This window comes from Phocoena phocoena, chromosome 4 (genome assembly GCF_963924675.1).
Source record: "Phocoena phocoena chromosome 4, mPhoPho1.1, whole genome shotgun sequence".
NCBI classification, from domain to species: domain Eukaryota; kingdom Metazoa; phylum Chordata; class Mammalia; order Artiodactyla; family Phocoenidae; genus Phocoena; species Phocoena phocoena.
This window is the reverse complement of record NC_089222.1, coordinates 86632768-86655838: the sequence shown is the minus strand read 5'-3', so window position 1 is coordinate 86655838 and position 23071 is coordinate 86632768. Positions and strand designations below refer to the sequence as shown.

General features: G+C 49.5%; 1 protein-coding gene across 1 annotated transcript in view; it reads left to right on the top strand.

Moving 5' to 3' along the window:
- Window positions 1-23071, top strand: part of BOC (BOC cell adhesion associated, oncogene regulated) — a 40431-nt gene that overhangs the window by 10767 nt on the left and 6593 nt on the right. The window contains exons 3-11 of the mRNA XM_065876293.1: window positions 6853-6999; window positions 8791-8934; window positions 9252-9545; window positions 9904-10176; window positions 11231-11538; window positions 15145-15304; window positions 15712-15822; window positions 16189-16395; window positions 17648-17829. Of these exons, the coding sequence (XP_065732365.1) occupies window positions 6853-6999; window positions 8791-8934; window positions 9252-9545; window positions 9904-10176; window positions 11231-11538; window positions 15145-15304; window positions 15712-15822; window positions 16189-16395; window positions 17648-17829 (1826 nt within the window). The remainder of the gene's footprint in view (window positions 1-6852; window positions 7000-8790; window positions 8935-9251; window positions 9546-9903; window positions 10177-11230; window positions 11539-15144; window positions 15305-15711; window positions 15823-16188; window positions 16396-17647; window positions 17830-23071) is intronic.

The window sequence follows — 23071 nt, the reverse complement described above, 5'->3', positions numbered from 1 at the left end:
TCTGGAGGGACGGTATTGTGCCAGATGCCAACTGCAGAATATGCAAATTTTGCCCAGCCTCGTGGGCTGCAGTTGGGTTTGACTTCAGTGGTCTGTGTGCCAGGGCTATGGACTAGTCATAGGTTTAGTCACTACCCAGAATGCGTGGCGTCTGAGAGGCCTGCCCATCCCACAGTAAACCCCGTCCACTCACCAGGATCCAGGCAGTCCCACCTCTAACAGGAACACCGTCAGGACCCAGCCTCCACTCTGCTTCTGCAGTCCCTCACCATGGTTTTCCACTTGTAGCGCACTTCCTTTCAGAGGCTTGACCTTGGGGTCGTGCCAGGCCATGGCTCCTCAGGTGACTTGGAGATCAAGTCGGGCTGTGATTCTCTGCCCATCCGTGAAGCAGTTCAGGGCACTGGAGAGCCCCTGCATTGCAAGAGCCCACACGGGGAGGCAAGGCCTAGGACCCTTCACCTGCTCAGACAGCGCCTCCGAGTCCATCGGTAGAGCGGTGAGCCCCGGGCGCTTGGTTCTACTTCCTCTGTACCTTTGCTGCCTTTCAAAACATGCAGGGATGGGCCACAGGGTCAGCATGTCACTGGGGTACTCCATTAGGCAAGCTCTTTCTGCGTTTTGTAACACTGGCCGTAGACGCAGCAAGCCAGCACAGGGGCAAGTTGAGGCCTGGCGGCCGGGAGAGTTGGGGGTAGAGTGATCGGTCAGCCTAGAAACTTGCCGATGGCCACGAGGCTGCTGAGCCACCCGGCAGCGTTGCCAAGTGAGCCCAATTCAGTCGCCTCACGAGCTGGTGGATCCCATCCAAGCCTCGGCAGATGCGTGCAGGCTTGTCCTGTGCTCCCTGAGAACAGGCAGGAGGGTAGGACGGGACTGACTAGGTACGAGAAATGCCTGGAGGCCTTGAAAGCCGGAATGTTTTTAATCGCTCCGCAGCGCTCAGGGAGTTGGGGATGTTGGTAAGTCCAGGCAGCCTCCACCTGAAGGCACCGTCTTACCTGACTTCTTTCTTAAACAGAAGCGAACTTTAATTTTCAGCCTAAGGGAGGAACTCGGGGAGAAGACGATCAAATAAGGAAACTCCCTGAAAGTAAAAGTTAGGTTTATTGATTACACTGGGGGCGTTTTGCTATAGAAATTGGAGGACGAGCCTCCAATCAAGATTTGACAATTTTGTGTTATGAGAATGAACAAACATACACTGAATATTGTCATTTAATTCATAGATCTACTGAGCCTTTTATTCATAAAGGAAGGATCCAGGCTAGAAGGTGGAGAGAAAGAAATTCAGAAGGAGCTCAAGGTGAAATTTGTCCGTTTGTAGTTTCGCATGTGATCCTGGTGATGGCAGCCACACCGGACATGCCTCTGAAAGTTTTTATTTTCCTTCTTTTATCCCCACAGCTAAGATGGTAGGAGCCTGATGTACCCTGTAAATGTGAAGAGGAAACTCAGAGCATATTGCATGATTTGTGTCTGAACAGATCCCTGTAATCTGTGTATCCAAGGCTCCTACGGAAGTGATATATGAGAAGATATATGTTCCGTTAAGAAATTGAGTGCTTAGAAGGCAAGGAACTGGGCAGGGTTCCATGTGGAGCCTGAGATGTTATGGGCTTTCTCAGAAAGCACGAAGTTCTGTGACAAATAAAGAAGGTCCATAAACCCAGAGATGGCCTCAAAGACGAGGGCTTCTGACCTGTTGAGAGCTGAGAAACAGGAGTGAGCCCATTGGCATTTGATTAGTGCCGACAAGTTAATAAAATAGTTGGAAGAATACACAAAGAGGGGATGCAGAAGAAGGGTCTGAGGGAAGGTAAGAGGATTAAAGCTGCAAAAACATTCCTCTACTGGATTTCTCAAACACACCAGCCAACAGGCAAGGGCAGGTGTCCTGTCAAACCATTTCCCCCAGGAAACCTGATCCATCGTTGTGCAGCGAGGCCTGAGGCCTGCTAACCCCATTTGTAACTGAAGGGCCTGCCCCTTATTCCCAGCGAGGCGCTCTGAGCAGCCCAGGGACTCGCCAGGAAACTGGCTTTGCAGACAAAGGGGCCTGAGAACAGACTGCTTTCCTTCATATGCAGCCAACTAGATCTCCCTGCATCTGCCTCTCATCTGGTGGCTGATTAGACTGTTATTGATCACAAAGCCTCTGCCCCTGCCTGGCCTCCTTCCTGCCCAGAACTGCTAGAAAAGGGGGTGCTCTGATTTTCAGATCGTCCATCACTTCATTACTCTGCCTTTGATCCCTTTTTAGTGAAACTCAACTTTTGCTCCAGCAGCCAAATTGGGAGCATTTGTCTAGTGAAGCAACAGCTAAAGCTTAAGCTTTGGGGGGACAGGGCCAAGGACCCAACTGCTGCTTATTTGTTTTGAAGCCAGGAGGCTCGCCTGCCAGTCGGCCCTTGTGGGGAGCTGGAAGCCCAGCTGGGGTGTCCTGGGTCCTGCCCGCATGGGCTGTCGTGCACATGTAGGCATCAGAACAGAGGGGGCATGGCTGACCAGCGCCCCCGCTACTGCACACAGAGCCTGCTGTCTCCAAGGCAGCAGTGGATTGTCCAAGCATGCAGAAGGCACCAAGAGGGGCTTAAGGGGGAGTGCATAGTGTTACCTAGTGTGGGGGCAGTGAGGTGGGTACACGGACTCCATGCACGGATAAGACCTCAGTTACAGTGGGGCAGAAGCCAAGGGCTAAGCTGGAGATGGCGTTCTGATCCCAGACTCCTTTCCGTTGCTCACATCTTTCTTGCAAGATGATCTGTCAGGCTTAAGTACATTCTTGCTTGAGGCAGATTTTCTTAGAATGAGGTAAAGGAGAAGGGTGAAAGAAAACCTCAGAAACTCTTGGTGGAGTAGTTTCTAGATGTATTAAAGCGTGCATGAGAGCGCTGCTGAGCAACTGAGGAATTTTCCAGGTGCCCCTGAGCTCACGATCGCTCACAGCTCACTTTGTGGGGAGCCTCCTGGCTTGGCAGGTAGGGCACACCCTGTGCTGAGGAGGGTTAAGACCTTTGCATTGCTGAAGTGCCTTGCTTGGGAAAGCAGATAGCAACATCCAGCTAGAACACACTGAGCCCAGGCAGTCCACCCTTCCTTCTCTCTGGGAGAAAACACATCCACTCTCTTGGCTGAGAGGCTCAGCCAAGACTGGGCTACATATTTTGTGGGGCTCAGTGCAAAGTGAAAGTCTTCCAAGCGCAGGGCCCACCAAGCCGGCCTTGGGCACAGCCTTCCAAACTAGTCACTCGACAAGGACCAAGTGAGCATGGTGCATCCTGAAGACGGTGCAGTGGGGCTTGGGGCGGGGGCATGGAGTGCAAAATTAATAGGTTGCCCGCCAGGAATTTGCAACTTAGTTTGCGTTGGTTATCACCAACACAAAATTAAATAATGATTAGATAATTCTTTAAGAGCCTAGAAGGCCCTGCACCCACCCAAAGGAAGGAATCCATGAGAGAGCTCACCTTGACCCCCAGGACCCACTGGTTCAGCCTGGAAAGCAAAATGTGGCCATAGAGATGAATCAGGCATTCTGTCATTGTTTTTGCCACACTACTCGGTCAACAGCGTGTATTTCTTCTGGTGTATTTTTCATTTCAGTTATTCTTCAACTGATTAGTTCTTTATATATCTAACGTTAAAAACGTCTTGTAACTTCTTGCTCTGTGCATCCATTCTTTTCCCAAGTTCTTGGATCATCTTTACAATCATTACTCAGAACTTTTTTTCTGGTAGATGGCCTATCTCCACATCACTCAGTTGTTCTTCTGGGGTTTTATCTTGTTCCTTTATCTGGAACGTATTCCTCTGTCGTGTCATTTTGTCTAAACTTCTATTTGTATTTTTATGTATGTGGAAGGTTAGTTATGTTTCCCAGCCATGGAGAAGTGACCCTCAGTAGGGGATGTCCTGTGTATCCCAGCAGTACACTCCCCTCTCGTCACCTGGTGGCCAGGGACCGGCTGGTCCCAGGGTAGGTCCAGACCTGTGTTTTTGGACTCAGTTCCGCAGGCTATGTGACTGTTTTTCTTGCTTCTGGTGTCTGCTCCCCCGGTGGGTGAGGCTGGTCTAGAGGCTTGTGCAGGCTTCCTGGTGGGAGGTGCCAGTGCCTGCCCACTGATGGGTAGAATTGGGTCTTGGCCATCTGGTGGGCAGGGCTGTGTCAAGGAGCGTGTTTAGAGGTGGCTGTGTGCTCAGGAAGTCTTTAAGCAGCCTGTCTGTTGATGGGTGGGACTGTGTTCCTGCCCCGTTGGTTGTTTGGCAGAGGTGTGCCAGCACTGGAGCCTGCAGGCTGTTGGGTGGGGTCAGGTCTTGGTGCTAATGACCCAAGCAAGATGTCAGCCTTCAGATGAGTAATCCCGATACGTTCGCCGCCAGCTTTTATGTCCCAAGAAAGAGCCACAGCCACCCCCTGCCTCCCCAGGAGACCCTCCAAGACCAGCAGGTAGGTCTGGCCAAGGCTCCTATGAAGTCACTGCTTTTGCCCTGGGTCCCAGTGCACACAAGACCTCGTGTGTGTCCTCTAAGAGTGGATCTCTGTTTCCCCCAGTCGTGTGGAGCTCCTGCGATCAAGCCCCACTGACCTTTAAAGCCAAATGTTCTGGGGTCTCCGCCTCTCGATGCCAGACCCCCAAGCTGGGGAGCCTGACATGGGGCTCAGAACTCTCTCTTGTTCCCGTGGGAGAACTGCCGTGATATATTATTCTCCGGTTTGTGGGTTGCCCACCTCGGGGTATGGGATTTGATTATATCTCAAGTGTGCCCCTACTACCATCTTCTTGTGGTTCCTTCTTTGTCTCTTGGATGTAGAATATGTCTTTTTGGTAGGTTCCAGTCTTTTCTACTGATGGCTCTTCAGCAGTTAGTTGTGATTTTGGTGTGCTCGTGGGAGGAGGTGAGCTCAAGGTCTTCTACTCTGCCACCTTATCCCGACCAACAGCATGTATTTCTTATTCCACATTTATTACACCTATTTTATCTCTTTCCTGTGACCCTGGAAGTAATCACTCAAGAAACATCCTATTTTCAAAATATCCAAACTTAGATAAAGGTTGGCCACGCTTGGATAAAAGGTTCATGGAAAATTTGTTGTGCTAAGCCCTTGAGCTCATACTATAGACCCAACTCAACTATGAAATTTGAGTTCACAGGCAACATGCATGGGCATCTCGTACCTGACTTGAGTGGCCCAGCTCCGAGACAGTCACTCATTGGTCATTCAGCATTCACTGAGCATCTACTTGCGCCAGGCACTGGTTAGGTTCAGAGGACACATACATGAAGAAGACTTGGTCCCTGCCCCTAAAAAGTTCACAGTTGAATATTGGAATCAAGGGGACAGTGATCCTTTCATAGAAATAAAAGGGCTTTCCTGCCCTGCTCTGGCTTGGCTTGACTAAGAACTTCTTGAAAGTTCCATTAAATGGGAAACCTCTTGACCTCACTGAGTGCCTTGATCACTGAGCTCTCCTCTGGTGACAGCAGTTTGTTTTTGGTAATTAGCTCATGTCTTCTGTGAGAAACCTGATTCCCACCGCTCCTTTTGCCTTGTCTGGGAACCAACCACACAGGCAGGTGGAGTCTTGCTGTGAACTGCAGTTACACTGCGAAACAGAATGTGGTGTGGTCGGCACTGAGATGGTGCCTCCAGGGCTTTCTGAGTACCTTTATGGAGAGAGAGTCTGGGTAAATATTTTCATCTCTCTTATCTTCTTCTCTATTAGTTTTATTTCCTCTCTTAAATTAAATTCAGCCACAATCCTGAAAACCAAATTTGGAATGCGGTTTTGTTGCACAAATGGCCCGTTTTGTTCAGCCACAGCAGTGATTTGGCTCAAAGAGAGTTTTGTTGTTTGGACCGTTGGATTGTTTAGGAAACATCCTGCTTTGGTTCCAGATGGATCTCCATCCTCTCCAGTTTAAATCCCAGTCTTCCTGCCACTGAGCTAAGTCAGGAGAGACTGCAGCCTGGCGTCAGGACCCTCGGCTCGCCCGCATTCCACTGCCATTAAGCCACACTGGGGACATCCATCCCTCTTTGCCTTAGAAAATCCTTCAGGCATCCACAGATCCCCATCCTTAGCCCTGAGAAAGAATTAGCCATGACGTGACATGTAGTCGGCTCTCTGAATCTGCAGGTGGAAAATCCGAGGATACGGCAGGCCGACTGTCATTGTTGTCCGGCGCCATTTTATATAAGGGACTTGAGCATCCGCCGATTTTAGTAGGGCGCCTGGAACCAATCCCCGAGGATACTGGGGGGGACTGCGTAGCTCTTGGGTAGCAGGAATCAGCCTTCTGGTTGTAACCACGGTTAGCAATTGAGCAGAATCTCGGGCCTTTCACTTTTCACTGTGGATGTCTGAGGAGAAGGCGATTCTTGATTGAACTGGAAAACAGACAAAAGCATTCTTTATCGTTCCTTTCAGTCTCCATGAGCTGTGCCGGGACACCTGTGCCCTGACTATGACCCATTTCCAGCCAGGCTCAGTGGGGCCGATGGGCATAGCCAACTTGCCCCCCGTGTCAGTGTAACAAAAGAGGCTGGTCTGCGTCACAGGCACCACTTCGTGGACTTCTCTACACCCCGCCCCCTCAGCTTATATACACCCAGCTGAGCTCCCCATGCAGTGAGGCGGGCCACACATTCCCTCCTGTAAACTCCTCTAGACACCAAAATGTTGGAGGAAAGACTCGGAGCACCCCCAGAGCACCCCCAGTGTGTGAGCTTCTTGCAGCTGTTGATTGTGACTAAAGACACTGAGGCACGAGCCCACCCTGAAATGTCGCACTGTCTGCCTCTCTCCTCCATCGAGGCCCAACCGGCTCCTTCCCTTCTCTCCACAGATCTCCAGGACTTCAAGTTAGACGTGCAGCACGTGATTGAAGTGGATGAGGGGAACACGGCGGTCATTGCCTGTCACCTTCCTGAGAGCCACCCAAAAGCCCAGGTCCGATACAGCGTCAAACACGAGTGGCTGGAGGCCTCCAGAGGTGAGCGAACAAGTAGGAGCCCAGCGGCCGGGGCCAGGAGGGAAGCTGGCCGTCTCTGCAGCGCTTCCCAAACCCCCCTCCCCACGCCGGCAGCCCCTCCCCATGCTCGTCAGCTGTCTTCTGCCCTGACATTTAGCCCTGCGGGATCCTGAAGGGATTGGCCTCCGTTGTGGAGGTCCCCTGAGCCTGTCGCGAGGAATCTCTTCATCCTTTGAGGCCCTGGCAGATGCTCTGAGCTGCTGCCATTGGATGAGGGCTGAGACTCTCCCCGTGCAAGCTCCCCCGACACCAGGCACACACAGGAGGGCCGCCTGACATACCAGACATTCCTGGAGCTGTGGGGTTCCCTGCTGGGAGACGGGGCTCTTCCCCCGCACAGCAGAGCCGGTAACGCAACCGTCTCAACAGTCACAGCTTCCTGCTAAGTGGACGTGACAGCTGGTCCAGCGGCGACCAAGCTTTCGCCCACAGAGTGCCAGCAGGGAGAGAAGCTCTCTCTCAAGGCCAAGTCAGCTTCTTTCCACAACTGACCTGCACCCAAGGCCAAGTAGACCCTATGGCTGGACCCGACACTTCAAAATGTGTACCTTTTTAAATGTCCTAGAGATTTTAAAATATCTTTGTTAACTTTCTGGTTATGAAAGGGGAGTATATGTTTACTATAGAAAATACAAAAAACTTTTTTTTTTAAGGGTAAAAAGCCTAATCCTGCCACTCAGAAATAACCGGAGACTGAGGAGAGTATGAATGTCTATTGTCCCTAGCAGAGGCCTGGCAGTAGCCCCTAGAGAAGGCCTGCCCATCCCACAAGTCAAGGGCTTTTTCCTTTCCATTTGGCGTTTGCCTAAGCAGCTCACACCGGGGGCGGCCCAGTGACAGGCAGGTACCAGACTCAATGATTCTAGACTGCAGGGACATCCAGATTGCCAAGGGCAGGCCACCAGGAAGCTCAGAGCTGATGACCAGTGCTTTGCCTGCCAGGAAGCTAAACACCAACCCAGTCACCAAGTGTACTGTGAGTCGCTGTGAATCTGTCTCCTGTGGAAAGAAGCTGAACTCAGCCCTGGGACCCCACCCCCATGGCACCCCTGGTCCAGAAGCAGACAGAGCCTAGCAGGCCAGCGATGCAGGGGGAAGGGCTTCAGTGGTATTCATGGAGAGGGTGGGGCTTGGGGCTTAGAATATCCCTCCCTGGCTGCAGAAATTCAGCAGTGAGATGGCTCAGAGCTGTGACCATGACAGAGACTGATGGGAAATTCTAAAGTCAATTCCCTCCTTCCTGGTGGCTTGCAGGAATGATCAGCTCGTCTCCCATATGTGCAGCATGCGCCTCTCAGTCCTTACAAATGGCGCTGAGGCAGCACACATCATGCTGTTTTACAAATGAGGAAACAGGATCTGAGAGGTTAATTAACTTGCCCAGGATCACACAGTTAGTATGCGGCAGATCCAGAGCTGGAGCCCAGGTCTGGCAGATCCCAAATCCTGCCTCCTTGCCATGGCACCCAAGCTCCCTTAAAAGTTATAAAATGCTCTTCCACAGACCCATGTATGAACTTGGGATGGTGGTGGGGTGTCAGCCAGCCAGTTTGTTGGCTGGTTGGTTAGTGTCACTCCCGACACTTCCGCCCCACTAGGTGTGAGGTTTTATGGGGAGAATAGCATTTTCAGTTTGGGCTTGTTGGAATTCAGGTATACAACTTCTGACTTGGGCCCTACCTGCCCCGATCCTTTGCGGGAGCTGCTGAGTGCAGTATTCCGGGCCCAAATTCACCCCTGTCCTCTCTTCAGATAACTACCTGATCATGCCGTCGGGGAACCTCCAGATTGTGAACGCCAGCCAGGAGGACGAGGGGATGTACAAGTGCGCTGCCTACAACCCAGTGACCCAGGAAGTGAAAACCTCGGGCACCAGTGACAGGCTGCGCGTGCGCCGTAAGGGGAGGGTCTCATTGACGGAGGGGGGCTGGGGCCGGAGGGGCATCCGGCATGTGTTGTGTTGATGCTACTGCTGCACTGCTGTCTCACTTCTTCCTCGTGACAGCTCTCTGCAGGAGGACCTTGGGGAGCCCAAGGGAATTAGTATCTTGCCCCACTTGACATAGGTCATAAGCCCCTGAAGAGCTGTTTGATTCCAAATCCACAGTCTGCAGGCTGCCGCCTGGGGCTGGGTCACCTGAGGCAGGGCGGAGGGGATCCTCTGCGCCCAGTCCTGGTCCTACACGCTGTCCTTCCTCTCCTTGCCCCTCCAGGCTCCACTGCTGAGGCTGCCCGCATCATCTACCCGCCAGAGGCCCAGACCATCGTTGTCACCAAAGGCCAGAGTCTCATCCTGGAGTGTGTGGCCGGTGGGATCCCACCCCCGAGGGTCACCTGGGCCAAGGATGGGTCCAGTGTCGCCAGCTACAACAAGACACGTTTCCTGCTGAGCAACCTCCTCATCGACACCACCAGTGACGAGGACTCCGGGACCTACCGCTGCATGGCTGACAACGGGGTTGGGGATCCCGGGGCTGCGGTCATCCTCTACAACGTCCAGGTGTTCGGTGAGTGTCTTCTGTAGTCCTTCTTTTCCTGGGCCTTCTCTTATCTGCACGGCCTCTCTAGAAGCTCATAAGCTGAGGCTCAGACAGGGTCACGTGCCTTGTGAGAGGTCACGTGCCAAGTGAGTGATGGAGGAGAACGGAGAGAGCAGGAGGCCTTGGATCCCAGGGGCCAGGGTGTAGGGGCCCGGTAGCCCTTCCCTGTCACGACTCTGATGAAGGAGACATGGGACCTTTTCTCTCCTCTACCAACGTCATGGGGAAGGAGGGAGCCTTGCCCAACAGCAGTCCCCTCCCCAGCCTGTCTGGGCCTGGATGGAAGGGCTCAGCCTTTCTTACCTCTGCTCTGGTTTCCTGGCAGAACCCCCCGAGGTCACCATGGAGCTGTCCCAGCTGGTCATCCCTTGGGGCCAGAGCGCCAAGCTCACCTGTGAGGTGCGAGGGAACCCCCCACCCTCCGTGCTGTGGCTAAGGAACGCCGTGCCCCTCACCTCCAGCCAGCGCCTCCGACTGTCCCGTAGGGCCCTGCGGGTGGTCAGTGTAGGGCCCGAGGATGAAGGCGTCTACCAGTGCATGGCCGAGAATGAAGTCGGGAGCGCCCACGCTGTGGTCCAGCTGAGGACCGCCAGGCCGGGTGAGTGCAGCCCAAGGGTCTGAGATTCCAGCTGAACATTTATAGAACCCTTTTCTCAAATGGAATCCAGCTTAAACCCCCAGTATATAAAATAAATAAATGTGGCTTTTAGTTGTAAGTTTAAATTTACATTGACTTCCTAATAAGTCAGAAGTGCAGATGACCCATTTAAATACTGTATTTAGAAAAAAACAAAAACCTTTTAAATTAGTTTGCAGAACCTGTGGCTTCCGAGAGTTCCGTAGAACCCAGCTGGACAGCCACTGGTCTAGCACAAAGGAAAGCACCTCTGTCTTTGTTAGTTTGATTCCTTTCAGTTGATATCTACGTGGATTGAGCAGTTGCTATTTGCTCAGCACTGGGCTAGGCAATGAGGGGGATGCAGAGACCCTACCTTTCCTAGGGAGGAAATAAAACTTACCGAAGAATCAACTGGAGAAAAATACAGCAAGGAGTAATGCTGACTCATCTTTATCAGGAGCCAACCTCCTGCGCAGGAGGTCGGGTAGCAGAAACTAGTGTTGGCGGAGCCTGTGGACGCTTCCTGAAGGAGGAGCGACCCCTCCTGCCTCTGAGAGTCTCAGACGTATTTACATTCACAGTTCACACCTCCAGGTCCCCACAGTGGAGCAGGGAGAGGCCCACACTGTCCCATGGTGTGGATCCCACAGTGAAGGGGACACGTCCCCACACCCACACAGAACGTGAGAAAAAGGACGCAGGCTCCTGCACCTCAGGAGCAAATTGAGGTGGTTTGCTCAGACGCACCTGGTGCAGACACAGGAAAACAAGCCGGCGGCGGGAAGCCCGGGCAGGGGCGCCCGGCTGCCTTTCCCTCCTGGCCAGGCTGGGGCACAGCCCTCTACCCCCATGGAGCCCGGCTGTGTGTCCAGTGGGCTGATGGTCACTTCACGTCCTGAGCCAGGGGCTCTTCCTGCCCTGGCAGCCCTTCCCTCTGACTTCTCCCTGTTTTCTCCATGGAGACAACAGCTCAGCAGGTGGCCAGGGGACTAAGGGCTCTTCCTTACCTTCTCCTTCCGGCTTTGTCCTCCAGGCACCACCCTGAGGCCATGGCGGGATGCTAAGCTGGCCACTGCCACACCTCCTGTGCCCCCGCCTGGACCCGGAAGCCCTGCCCGGATGCCGAAGGGCCACCCAGGGGCTCTGAGGCCGCCGGCGTTGGCGCAGCCAGCGCCCTTGCCGTGCCTGGGAGAGCAGGGGCAGGTGGCCCCCGCCGAGGCACCTGTCATCCTCAGCTCGCCCCGCACCTCCAAGACTGACTCGTACGAGCTGGTGTGGCGGCCTCGGCACGAGGGCAGCGGCTGGGCACCGATCCTCTACTATGTGGTGAAACACCGCAAGGTATGGTGTCTGGCATTACGCCTACCTCTCGCTGAGGCTGGGCAGGGGCCTCCACCCGCTGGCCATCTCCCCTTGAGCTCCTGAAGCCTGGATGAGTCGTATCTGCTGATGATCGTGACCACCTGATCCCTCCGGCGTGCTTTCCCACCACCTCCCGGGAAGCTGGTTGTGAGATGGGCATCTGGGGCCCTAAGAGGCCCGGAAGAAGCCGTGGGTGTGCTTCCAGGTCTGAGCCTCGCACACCAGCTTCTAGTCCCGAGGAGAGTCCGTAGGCTCCCTAATGACCACCCCAGTCCTCCCCTCTGCCCTTGGTTGTTGATGTTTTGTTTTGTTTTGAATCTAAGTAAGCTCTGCTGGTGCTTACCTGCAGGAACCCGGGCGTGGCAAGCTAGCTTTAGAGCCAGGAAAACAAATATCTGTGAGCAAGTGTTTTCTCTGAGGGCTACAAAATACCACCTCAGTTCTCAGGATTCCTCCTGGCTCAGCTTTGACAAGCAGGCCTTTGAGCTAAGAGCACATCGTGTTGTTCAGACCTCAGCTATTTCTCCTTGGCAGAAGGAGGTCTGTCCAGGTGGATGTGTTGGGAGCTCTCAGGGAGGGATCCGGGGACAGAGCTGGGCCGGCCCACCTTCTTGGACACTCTGCCCTCCGAGACAGGACGCAGCCCCCGGACTGCCACCCCACCCCACCCCACCCCCGCAACTCCTGTTCAAGGCTGCACTCTCACCTGCTGTGACCCCTCAGGGGAGAAGGACATGAAATTCCCCTTAAGAAAATATCCTTGAAAACATTTGTTTATCCCAGGTGCATGCTGTTTTTTTCCTACGGCCATTAGACAGTAGAAAATTATTTTTCTTAATGGATTTTTAAAATCTTATTTGATAAGTAATAATGTATCATAAATGGCAGGTTTTATTATGCATCTCTTTAGTTGTTGCTAACAAAAGTACCATGTGCACTTGGTAGAAAATATGGAAAATATAGGAATGCGGAACGAAAAGCATTTATCATCTTGCCTCCCTCTCCAAAAAGAAACAAAACCAGCGAAACTCAGTGAAAGGTGCCACCTGTGCAGAAGCTCTGCCCCTGCTCCGGACCCCAACAGCCCCGTCGTTCTGGTCTTCCTCTTAACACGCTCTCCGAGGAGACCTCCGGCCAGGACAGGTCCACAGAGGCACCTAAGGCAAAGCCACCCCCTACGTGGGGGTCGAGAGGGGGCAGTTTCTAATTAACCCTCGGCCTGCTGGCCTCTTCATAGGCAGCCAGCAAAGGGGGTGGATGATTTTTTAACAAAAAGCAGTGTTGTTCAACCCAGGTTATGGGGCAGGGCTGGTCCAAATCCTCACTTCCCCGTGTAACTGGACACCTCCATCTGCAGAGTTGGAGACAAAGATCAGGGCGGGCCAAATGCTCGTGGTCCCCAGGAGGCAGGAACCAGCATGAAAGCAAGAATAATATTCTTCTGGCCAATAGGTGGCCATGAAACGGCCTCACCAAGAGGCAGGCTGGCAAAGGCCACATGAGGTGATCCGGAAACACCAGGCTGAGGCCGCATTCACCCTCTCAGTATGCGTGACAGTGACTAATTACCGTTCCATTTCTTATTTTCATTTCTGAGCCCAGTGGAAGTGAGGCCAGCGCTAGGAGGCAGAGGGAGAAAAGGGGCACAGGGGAAGTGAGAGGACGGTGCCCCGCTGGGTCTGGCTTCTGTTCGCCTCTGGCCCGTGGGGCACTTGGAGCTGTTAGGTGGATATTGCCAAGACACAATTATGTCTTGAAAGCAGTTTCGTTCTTGAGGGAGTAACGTGTCTTCAAGATCATCACACAAGAAAGCAAAAATCAGCATTTGGGTTGTGTTTTGTCAGCCCCTCCCCTCTTGCTGGAGACTGGGAGTCAATTCAACTCATTTTCACTTTTTCACATGCATGAAGCCAGCTTTCATTTCCTGGTGCATCTGCAGACCCTGGGCTACTGTGTTTGGGTTTCCAGCACCACTGGGGATTCTCAGTTTGTAAAAACTTCTCCCTTTGGAACAAGTCCTGGAAGCCTGACATGAATGAGCCCAGACCATCCCTGTCCCTTGAATAGTAGGTTTTGTTCTAATTTGGAATATTCTGCTTGGGGATAAGAGCTTTTCCTACCAGCTGTTTAATTCCTTCAGCAAACCACAGCTTCAGGCCCCAGCAGGCTCGCGGAGATGTGCACAGTTAGCAGTGAAGTCTGTGTCCTGAAAGGTGGGTGGGTGAGATGAAGCAACCTCTCAGCAACGCCTCTCCGGAAGCCTGGAACTCCTTTTTTTTTTTTTTTTCTTTAAGGAGCCAGGAATTTGAAGCCATTAAAGATTAATCTCTAATGGTTACAGTTCATCCACGGTTTTTAAGTTCTAAGCAAGGCCTGAGGGCAGGAGCAGAAAAAGGAGGATTGAAATCCTCACCGGGCAGAGGAAGAGGGGGCACGGCGTGTACTTGTTGGGAACCTACTGTGTGCCACCTTCAGCGTTCGACACGTCACGTAAATCATCGGATTTAAACTTCAGAGTAACCTGAGAGGTTTTATTTGCTTCATTTTAGAAAAGAAAAGCTTAGGGATCCAAAAGATGAGGGAACTCGCTCAGGGTTACACAGCTGGTAACCTGTGTGTGGTAAGAGACACAATCCAGATTTGAACCCAGGATTTGCTTTCTAGGGTAGGTTACGATTATGAGTTTGATCTCTGGAGTCAAGTCAGGGTTTCTGCGCTCACTGGCAATGTGGTCTTAGACAAATCACTCATCTTCTCTAAACCTTAGTCTCCGCATTTGTGAGGTGGGAACAATATTAACACCCATCTCTTGGGCTGTTGTCGTGGAGGCGTGTCATGGTGCATACGACGTGCCTAGTCAGCACATAGTAAGCTCTCAAAAAATGTGGCCGTTTCTATGATGCTGCTGCTTTTTGTGTGTGTGTGTGTGGTACGCAGGCTTCTCACTGTTGTGGCCTCTCCCGTTGCGGAGCACAGGCTCCGGACACGCAGGCTCAGCGGCCATGGCTCACGGGCCCAGCCGCTCTGCGGCATGTGGGATCTTCCCGGACCGGGGCACGAACCCGTGTCCCCTGCATCGGCAGGCGGACTCTCAACCACTGCGCCACCAGGGAAGCCCTATGATGCTGCTGCTTTTATCATTCTCATCATCATCTCATTAGAATATAAACTAAAGGTACTGTGTTTGTTTGGTTTAAATAGATCGAGGAGAAAGAAAGTTAAATAGGGAGGTTTTTACACTTGATCTTAGGCAAGCGATAGGGAGGTTTTTACAAAGAGAGAGAAGGTCTTTGGAGAAACTCTCAGCAATGTCATCTGGGCCTTTTGACCCTCCCCACAGAGTTTTGATGAGATCATTAGATGAGGGGTCAGGGAGCCTGACTTTATTGTCCCAACGAGGATGGATGTCCCAGGGCCAGCAGGAACGGTCTGCCTTCTGTAGGGCCACCTCTCCCCTAACCTGGCCCATTTTCCCTCCCTTTCTTCTGTCCTCTTGGGCTCAGTTCTGCTTTCCTTGCAACCTACAGCCCACCTGTAGCTCCAGGCCAAGATGCCGGTCCTTATACCAGCCACCTTCTCCAGCAGGTCACAAACTCCTCTGACGACTGGACCATCTCTGGCATTCCAGCCAGCCAGCACCGCCTGACCCTCACCAGACTCGACCCTGGGAGCTTATATGAAGTAGAGATGGCAGCCTACAACTGTGCAGGGGAAGGCCAGACGGCCATGGTCACCTTCCGAACTGGTAAGGGTCCAATGTTGCCCCCAGCTTGGGGCTTCCATGGGCCTGAGTGGTCCTACCAGGCCAGGTGGGCGTCCTGCTCACCTTGCCCCAGCTTTTCACCTTGAACTTCATCTTCCTTTCAGCTCCTGCCTCCCTCTGGTCTGCATGCCTAGGCTGAGGTCCCACCTCGTATCAGGACAGGCACCAGCTGGCCTCTGGCATCCCTTTGCCCCTTTCACACTCGGGGGCCACGTGCAATCTCATGACTGTCGGGCAGAGCTGGAACTCAGACCACACTTCCAGTGTCCTCTATTATTTCCATGGTCTTGTCAGACCCCCTGGCAGAGCTTCAGGCGGAAAGGACTGTGTGGAAGGAGAGACCTAATGCACACTCCCTCTCGTGCTGATCTCAACCCATTTCTACCCAGGACGGCGGCCCAAACCTGAAATCATGGCCAGTAAAGAGCAGCAGATCCAGAGAGATGATCCTGGAGCCAGCCCCCAGAGCAGCAGCCAGCCGGACCACGGCCGCCTGTCCCGTAAGCCCCCGGCAGCCCCGAGGGCGGGAGTGACTTGCAGTCAGAACTGGAACCAGGTCCACCGCCTCAGAAGGCTCACTGCTGCAGGCTGAATGCGGTCTTCAGTCCCGGAGTCCTTGTGACATTTTCCTGGCCTCTCCCCAGTTAACCACAGCGAGGAGATATGGATTGGAGCTTTTCAAGGGCTCCTCCCAGGAGAGAGTGACCCAGAGAGCCCTAGAGAGATCTGACGCGGCCACCAGGGGGTGAGGGCTGTGGGGTGAAGCTGGCCCCCATCAGGAACAGGCCAGGTCTAGTCACATTGCAACCATCTTCTCATGTCCTTTCCTCTCACTTCCTTCCTCCCTTGGGTATGGTCTCCTGCAGCCCCAGAAGCTCCAGACAGGCCCACTATCTCCATGGCCTCTGAGACCTCAGTGTATGTGACCTGGATTCCGCGTGGGAACGGCGGCTTCCCCATCCAGTCCTTCCGAGTGGAGTACAAGAAGCTGAAGAAAGTGGGGGACTGGATTCTGGCCACCAGCGCCATCCCTCCCTCCCGGCTCTCGGTGGAGATCACAGGCCTAGAGAAAGGTAGGGCCCTGGCCACTGCCCTCCCTGGTCCCCCGGCTGCCCCCGGCCCCCTGGAGGAGAAGGGAAGCTTTGGAGGGTCTTCTCTCTGCTTGTCGTCCACCCACCACCAGCCTCCTGTGGCCACTCTTGGTTGTGTTACCTCAGTCCCACAAGGCCTTCCTTCTCCCTCCCTCTCTCCGTAATTGGTCCCAAGCCACCTCCTGCGTGGTGCCTCCTTTTTTTTTTTTTTTTAACTTTTTATTTTATATTGGAGTAGAGTTGATTAACAACGGTTTGTTAGTTTCAGGTGTACAGCACAGTTATATCCTTTTTCAGATTCTTGTCCCGTTTAGGTTACATAATATTTTTTTAAAAACTTTTTATTTTCTATTGGAGTATAGCCGATTAACAATGTAGTGATAGTTTCAGGTCCACAGCAAAGTGACTCAGCCACACATATACATCTTTCCATTCTCCCTCAGACTCCCCTCCCATCCAGGCTGCCACATAACATTGAGCCAAGTTCTCTGTGCTATACAGTAGGTCCTTGTTGGTTATCCATTTTAAATACAGCAGCGTGTACACGTCAATCCCAAACTCCCTGACTATCCCTCCCCCGCCCCACCCTTCCCCCCCCTTGTCAGTCTGTTTCTGTTTTGTAAGTAAGTTCATTTGTATCTTTTTTTTTTTTTTAGATTCCACATATAAGGGATACCATATGATATTTGTCTTTCTCTGACTTAACTTCACTCAGTATGACAATCTCTAGGTCCATCCATGTTGGGGCAAATGGCATTATTTCATTCTTTTTTATGGCTGAGTAATATTCCATTGTATATAAGTACCACATCTTCTTTATCCATTCCTCTGTCAGTGGACATTTAGATTGCTTCCACATCTTGGCTATTGTAACCAGTGCTGCAGTGAACATTGGGGTGCATGTATCCTTTCGGACCATGGTTTTCTCTGGATATATGCCCAGGAGTGGGATTGCAGGATCATATGGTATAGCTCTATTTTTAGTTTTTTAAGGAACCTCCATACTGTTCTCCATAGCAGTTATACCAATTTATATTCCCACCAACAGTGCAAGAGGGTTCCCTTTTCTCTGTGTGGCTCCTTTCTAATGAGGGTAGGAGTGCTTAAGTCCTTTGGGGCTTGCTTTTGGGGAAGGGCTGCCCAAAAGATCCCTCCAGGTCCTGAGCCTGGATGGGCTGAAGGGCAGGGAGATGGTGTCTCCCAGCCCCCAGGTTCAGTGAGTGTCTCTCCCCAGGCACCTCCTACAAGTTCCGAGTCCGGGCTCTGAACATGCTGGGGGAGAGCGAGCCCAGCGCCCCCTCCCGGCCCTACGCTGTGTCAGGCTACAGCGGCCGTGTGTACGAGAGGCCCGTGGCAGGCCCTTATATCACCTTCACCGACGCCGTCAACGAGACCACCATCATGCTCAAGTGGATGGTAAGTGGCCTGGCACAGCCAGCAGCGGAAGACGGTGCTGAGCTCCGTGTTGGGTGGGAGCTGGACGCTGCAGCCCGGGCAGGAAGGAATCACCTTTCTCCCTTGACTCATTCTAGGCTGCTACCCCTTTAAGTGTTCCTCCACCTTCGTACCTGGGAATTGGGCCAGAGGGACTCAACCTCACAATACCCGGGAAACTTCAGACGGGACTTAAGTCTTTGAAGAAATGACCATTTGTTTCCTGTCTCCAAAAGTTACGGACTCCTAGGCTAAATAAAATAATGAGTGATTGCTACAACACTGTCCAGAGAGCCTTGGGGAGATCATCAGAAATGTTTGTCAGGGTCTCCAGTGAATTTTTTATTAATTTTTATTGGAGTATGGTTGCTTTACAATGTTGTCCACTGCACAACAAAACGAATCAGCCATACACATACAGATATCCCCTCCCTTTTGGACTTCCCTCCCATTTAGGTTACCACAGTGCATTAGGTAGAGTTCCCTGTGCTATACAATATGTTCCCATCAGTTGTCTATTTTATACATAGTATCAATAATGTATATGTGTCAATCCCAATCTCCCAATTCCTCCCTCCCACCCCTTTCCCCCGTGGTATCCATACATTTGTTCTCTACATCTATGTCTCTATTTCTATTGAGAATCAGCCATTCTGACCAGTGTAAGGTGATACGTCATTGTAGTTTTGATTTGCATTTCCCTAATAATTAGTGATGTTGAGCATCTTTTCGTGTGTTTGTTGGCCATCTGTATGTCTCCTTTGGAGAAATGTCTATTTAGGTCTTCTGCCCATTTTTGGATGGGTTGTTTGTTTTTTTGATATTGAGCTGTATGAGCTGCTTGTATATTTTGGAGATTAATCCTTTGTCGGTTGCTTCGTTTGCAAATATTTTCTCCCATTTTGAAGGTTGTCTTTTGGTCTTGTTTATGGTTTCCTTTGCTGTTCAAAAGCTTTGAAGTTTCATTAGGTCCCATTTGTTTATTTTTGTTTTTATTTACATTTCTCTAGGAGGTGGGTCAGAAGGGATCTTGCTGTGATTTATGTCATACAGTGTTCTGCCTATATTTTCCTCTAAGAGTTTTATAGTGTCAGGTCTTACCATTTAGGTTTTTAATCCATTTTGAGTTTATTTTTGTGTATGGTGTTAGGGAATGTTCTAATTTCATTCTCTTACATGCAGCTGTCCAGTTTTCCCAGCACTGCTTATTGAAGAGGCTGTCTTTTCTCCATTGTATATTCTTAACTCCTTTGTCATAGATTAGGTGAGCATAGGTGCATGGGTTTATCTCTGGGCTTTCTGTCCTGTTCCATTGATCTATATTTCTGTTTTTGTGCCAGTACTTGATTACCGTAGCTTTGTAGTATAGTCTGAAGTCAGGGAGCCTGATTCCTCCAGCTTCACTGTTTTTAAGATTGCTTTGGCTATTCGGGGTCTTTTGTATTTCCTAACAAATTGTAAAATTTTTTTGTCCTAGTTCTGTAAAAAATGCCACTGGTAATTTGATAGGGATTGCGTTGAATCTCTAGATTGCTTTTGGTAGTATAGTCATTTTCACAATATTGATTCTTCTAATCCAAGAACATGGTATATCTCTCCATCTGTTTATGTCATCTTTGATTTCTTTCATCAGTGTTTTATAGTTCTCTGAGTACAGGTCTTTTGCCTCCTTAGGTAGGTTTATTCCTAGGTATTTTATTCTTTTTCTTGCAGTGGTAAATGGGATTGTTTCCTTAATTTCTCTTTCTGCCTTTGCGTTGTTAGTGTATAGGAATGCAAGAGATTTCTGTGTATTAATTTTGTATCCTGTAACTTTACCAAATTCATTGATTAGCTCTAGTAGTTCTCTGGTGACATCTTTAGGATTTTCTATGTATAGTATCATGTCATCTGCAACAGTGACCATTTTACTTCTTCTTTTCCAATTTGGATTCTTTTATTTCTTTTTCTTCTCTGATTGCGTTGGCTAGGACTTCCAAAACTATGTTGAATAATAGTGGCGAGAGTGGACACCCTTGTCTTGTTCCTGATCTTAGAGGAAATGCTTTCAACTTTTCACCATTGAGAATAATGTTTACTGTGGGATTGTCATATGGCCTTTATTATGTTGAGGTAGGTTCCCTCTATACCCACTTTCTGGAGAGTTTTTTTTATCATAAATCAGTACTCAATTTTGTTGAAAGCTTTTTCTGCATCTATTGAGATGATCATATGGTTTTTATTCTTTAACTTAATTATGTGGTGTAGCACACTGATTGATTTGCATATATTGGAGAATCCTTGCATCCCTGGGATAGACCCCATTTGATCATGGTGTATGATCCTTTTAATGTGCTGTCAGATTCTGTTCACTAGTATTTTGTTGAGGATTTTTGCGTCTGTGTTCATCAGTGATACTGGCCTGTAGTTTTCTTGTTTTGTGATATCTTTGTCTGATTTTTTGGTATCAGGATGGATGATGGTAGTCTCATAGAATGAGTTTGGGAATGTTCCATCCTTTGCAATTTTTTGGAAGAGTTTGCGAAGGATAGGTGTCAACTCTTCCTCTAAATGTCTTACGGAATTCACCTGTGAAGCCATCTGGTCCTGAACTTTTGCTTGTTGGAAGGTTTTTAATCACAGTTTCAATTTTATTACTCGTGATTGGTCTGTTCATATTTTCTGTTTCTTCTTGGTTCAGTCTTGGAAGGTTGCACTTTTCTAAGAATTTGTCCATTTCATCCAGGTTGTCCATTTTATTGTCATATAGTTGCTTGTAGTACTCTCTTATGATTCTTTGTATTTCTGTGGTGTCAGTTGTAACTTCTCCTTTTCATTTCTAATTTTACTGATTTGAGTCCTCTCCCTTTTTTTCTTGATGAGTCTGGCTAAAGGTTTATCAATTTTGTTTATCTTCTCAAAGAACCAGCTTCTGGTTTTATCGATCTTTGCTATCGTTTCCTTCACTTCTTTTTCATTTATTTCTGATCTGAGCTTTATGATTTCTTTCCTTCTACTAACTTTGGGTTTTGTTTGTTCTTTCTCTAGTTGCTTTAGGTGTAAGGTTAGGTTGTTTATTTGAGATGTTTCTTGTTTCTTGAGGTAAGGTTGTATTGCCATAAACTTCCCTCTTAGAACAGCTCTTGCTGCATCCCATAGATTTTGGGTCATCGCCTTTTCATTGTCATTTGTTTCTAGGTATTTTTTGATTTCCTCTTTGATTTCTTCAGTGATCTCTTGGTTATTTAGTAGCGTATTGTTTAGCCTGTGTTTGTATTTTTTACAGTTTTTTTCTCGTAATTGATTTCTAATCTCAGAGCATTGTGGTTGGAAAAGATGCTGACTACGATTTCAGTTTTCTTAAATTTACTGAGGCTTGATTGGTGACCCAAGACGTGACCTATCCTGGAGAATGTTCCATGAGCACTTGAGAAGAAAGTGTATTCTGCCATTTTCGGGTGGAATGTCCTATAAACATCAGTTAAGCCCATCTTGTCTAATGTGTCATTTAAAGCTTGTGTTTCCTTATTTATTTTCATTTTGTATGATCTGTCCATTGGTGTAAGTGGAGGGTTAAAGTCCCCCACTATTATTGTGTTACTGTCGATTTCTCCTTTTATGGCTGTTAGCATTTGCCTTATGTATTGAGGTGCTCCTATGTTGGGAGCATAGGTATTTACAGTTGTTATATCTTCTTCTTGGATTGATCCTTTGATCATTATGTAGTGTCCTTCCCTGTCTCTTGTAATAGTCTTTATTTTAAAGTCTATCTTGTTTGACATGAGTATTGCTACTCCAGCTTTTTTGATTCCCATTTGCATGGAATATCCTTTTCCATCCCCTCACTTTCAGTCTGTATGTGTCGCTAGGTCTGAAGTGGGTCTCTTGCAGACAGCATATATATAGATCTTGTTTTTGTATCCATTCGGCCAGTCTCTGTCTTTTGGTTGGGGCATTTAATCCATTTACATTTAAGGTGATTATAGATATGTATGTTCCTATTCCCATTTTCTTAATTGTTTTGGGTTTATTCTTGAAGGTCTTTTTCTTTTCTTGTGTTTCCCTCCCAGAGAAGTTCCTTTAGCATTTGTTGTAGAGCTGGTTTGGTGGTGCTGAATTCTCTTAGCTTTTGCTTGTCTGTAAAGCTTTTGATTTCTCCATCGAATCTGAATGAGATCCTTGCTGGGTAGAGTAATCTTGGTTGTAGGTTTTTCCCTTTCATCACTTTAAATATGTCCTGCCATTCCCTTCAGGCCTGCAAAATTTCTGCTGAAAAATCAGCTGATAACCTTATGGGGATTCCCTTGTAGGTTATTTGTTGCTTTTCCCTTGCTGCTTTTAATATTTGTTCTTTGTATTTAATTTTTGTTAGTTTGATTAACATGTGTCTCGGCGTGTTTCTCCTTGGGTTTATCCTGTATGGAACTCTGTGCTTCCTAGACTTGATTGACTATTTCTTTTCCCATGTTAGGGAAGTTTTCAACTCTAATCTCTTCGAATATTTTCTCGGCCCTTTCCCTTCCTCGTCTTCTTCGGGGACCCCTATAATTCGAATGTTGGTGTGTTCGATGTTGTCCCAGAGGTCTCTTAGACTGTCCTCAATTCTTTTCATTCTTTTTTCTTTCTTCTGTTCCTTGGCAGTTAACTCCACCATTGTATCTTCCAGCTCACTTATTCGTTCTTCTGCCTTGGTTATTCTGCTGTTGATTGCTTCATATGTATTTTTCTTTTCAGTTATTGTGTGGTTCATCACTGTTTGTTTCTTCTTTAGTTCTTGTAGGTCCTTGTTAAATGTTTCTTGTATTTTCCCCATTCTATTTCTTAGATCTTGGATCATCTTTATTATCATTGCTCTGAATTCTTTTTCAGACAGCTTGCCTATTTCCGCTTCATCTATTTGGTCTTGTGGGAGTTTACCTTGCTCCTTTGTCTGCAGAGTGTTTCTCTGTCATTTCGTTTTGTCTAACCTACTTTGTTTATGGTCTTCTTTCTGCAGGCTGTAGGGTCATAGTTCTTGTTGTTTCTGTTGACCGCCCCCTGCTGGGTGAGGTCGGTCCAGGGGCTTGAACAGGCTTCCTGGTGGGAGCACCTGGTGCCCATGCTCTGTTGGGTGGAGTTGAGTCTTTTCCCTCTTGATGGGCAGGGCTGCATCAGGTGGTATGTTTTGGGGTGTCTGTGAACTTAGTCCAGCCTTAGGCAGCCTGTCTACTGATGGATGGGCCTGTCTTGCTGGTTGTTTGGTGTG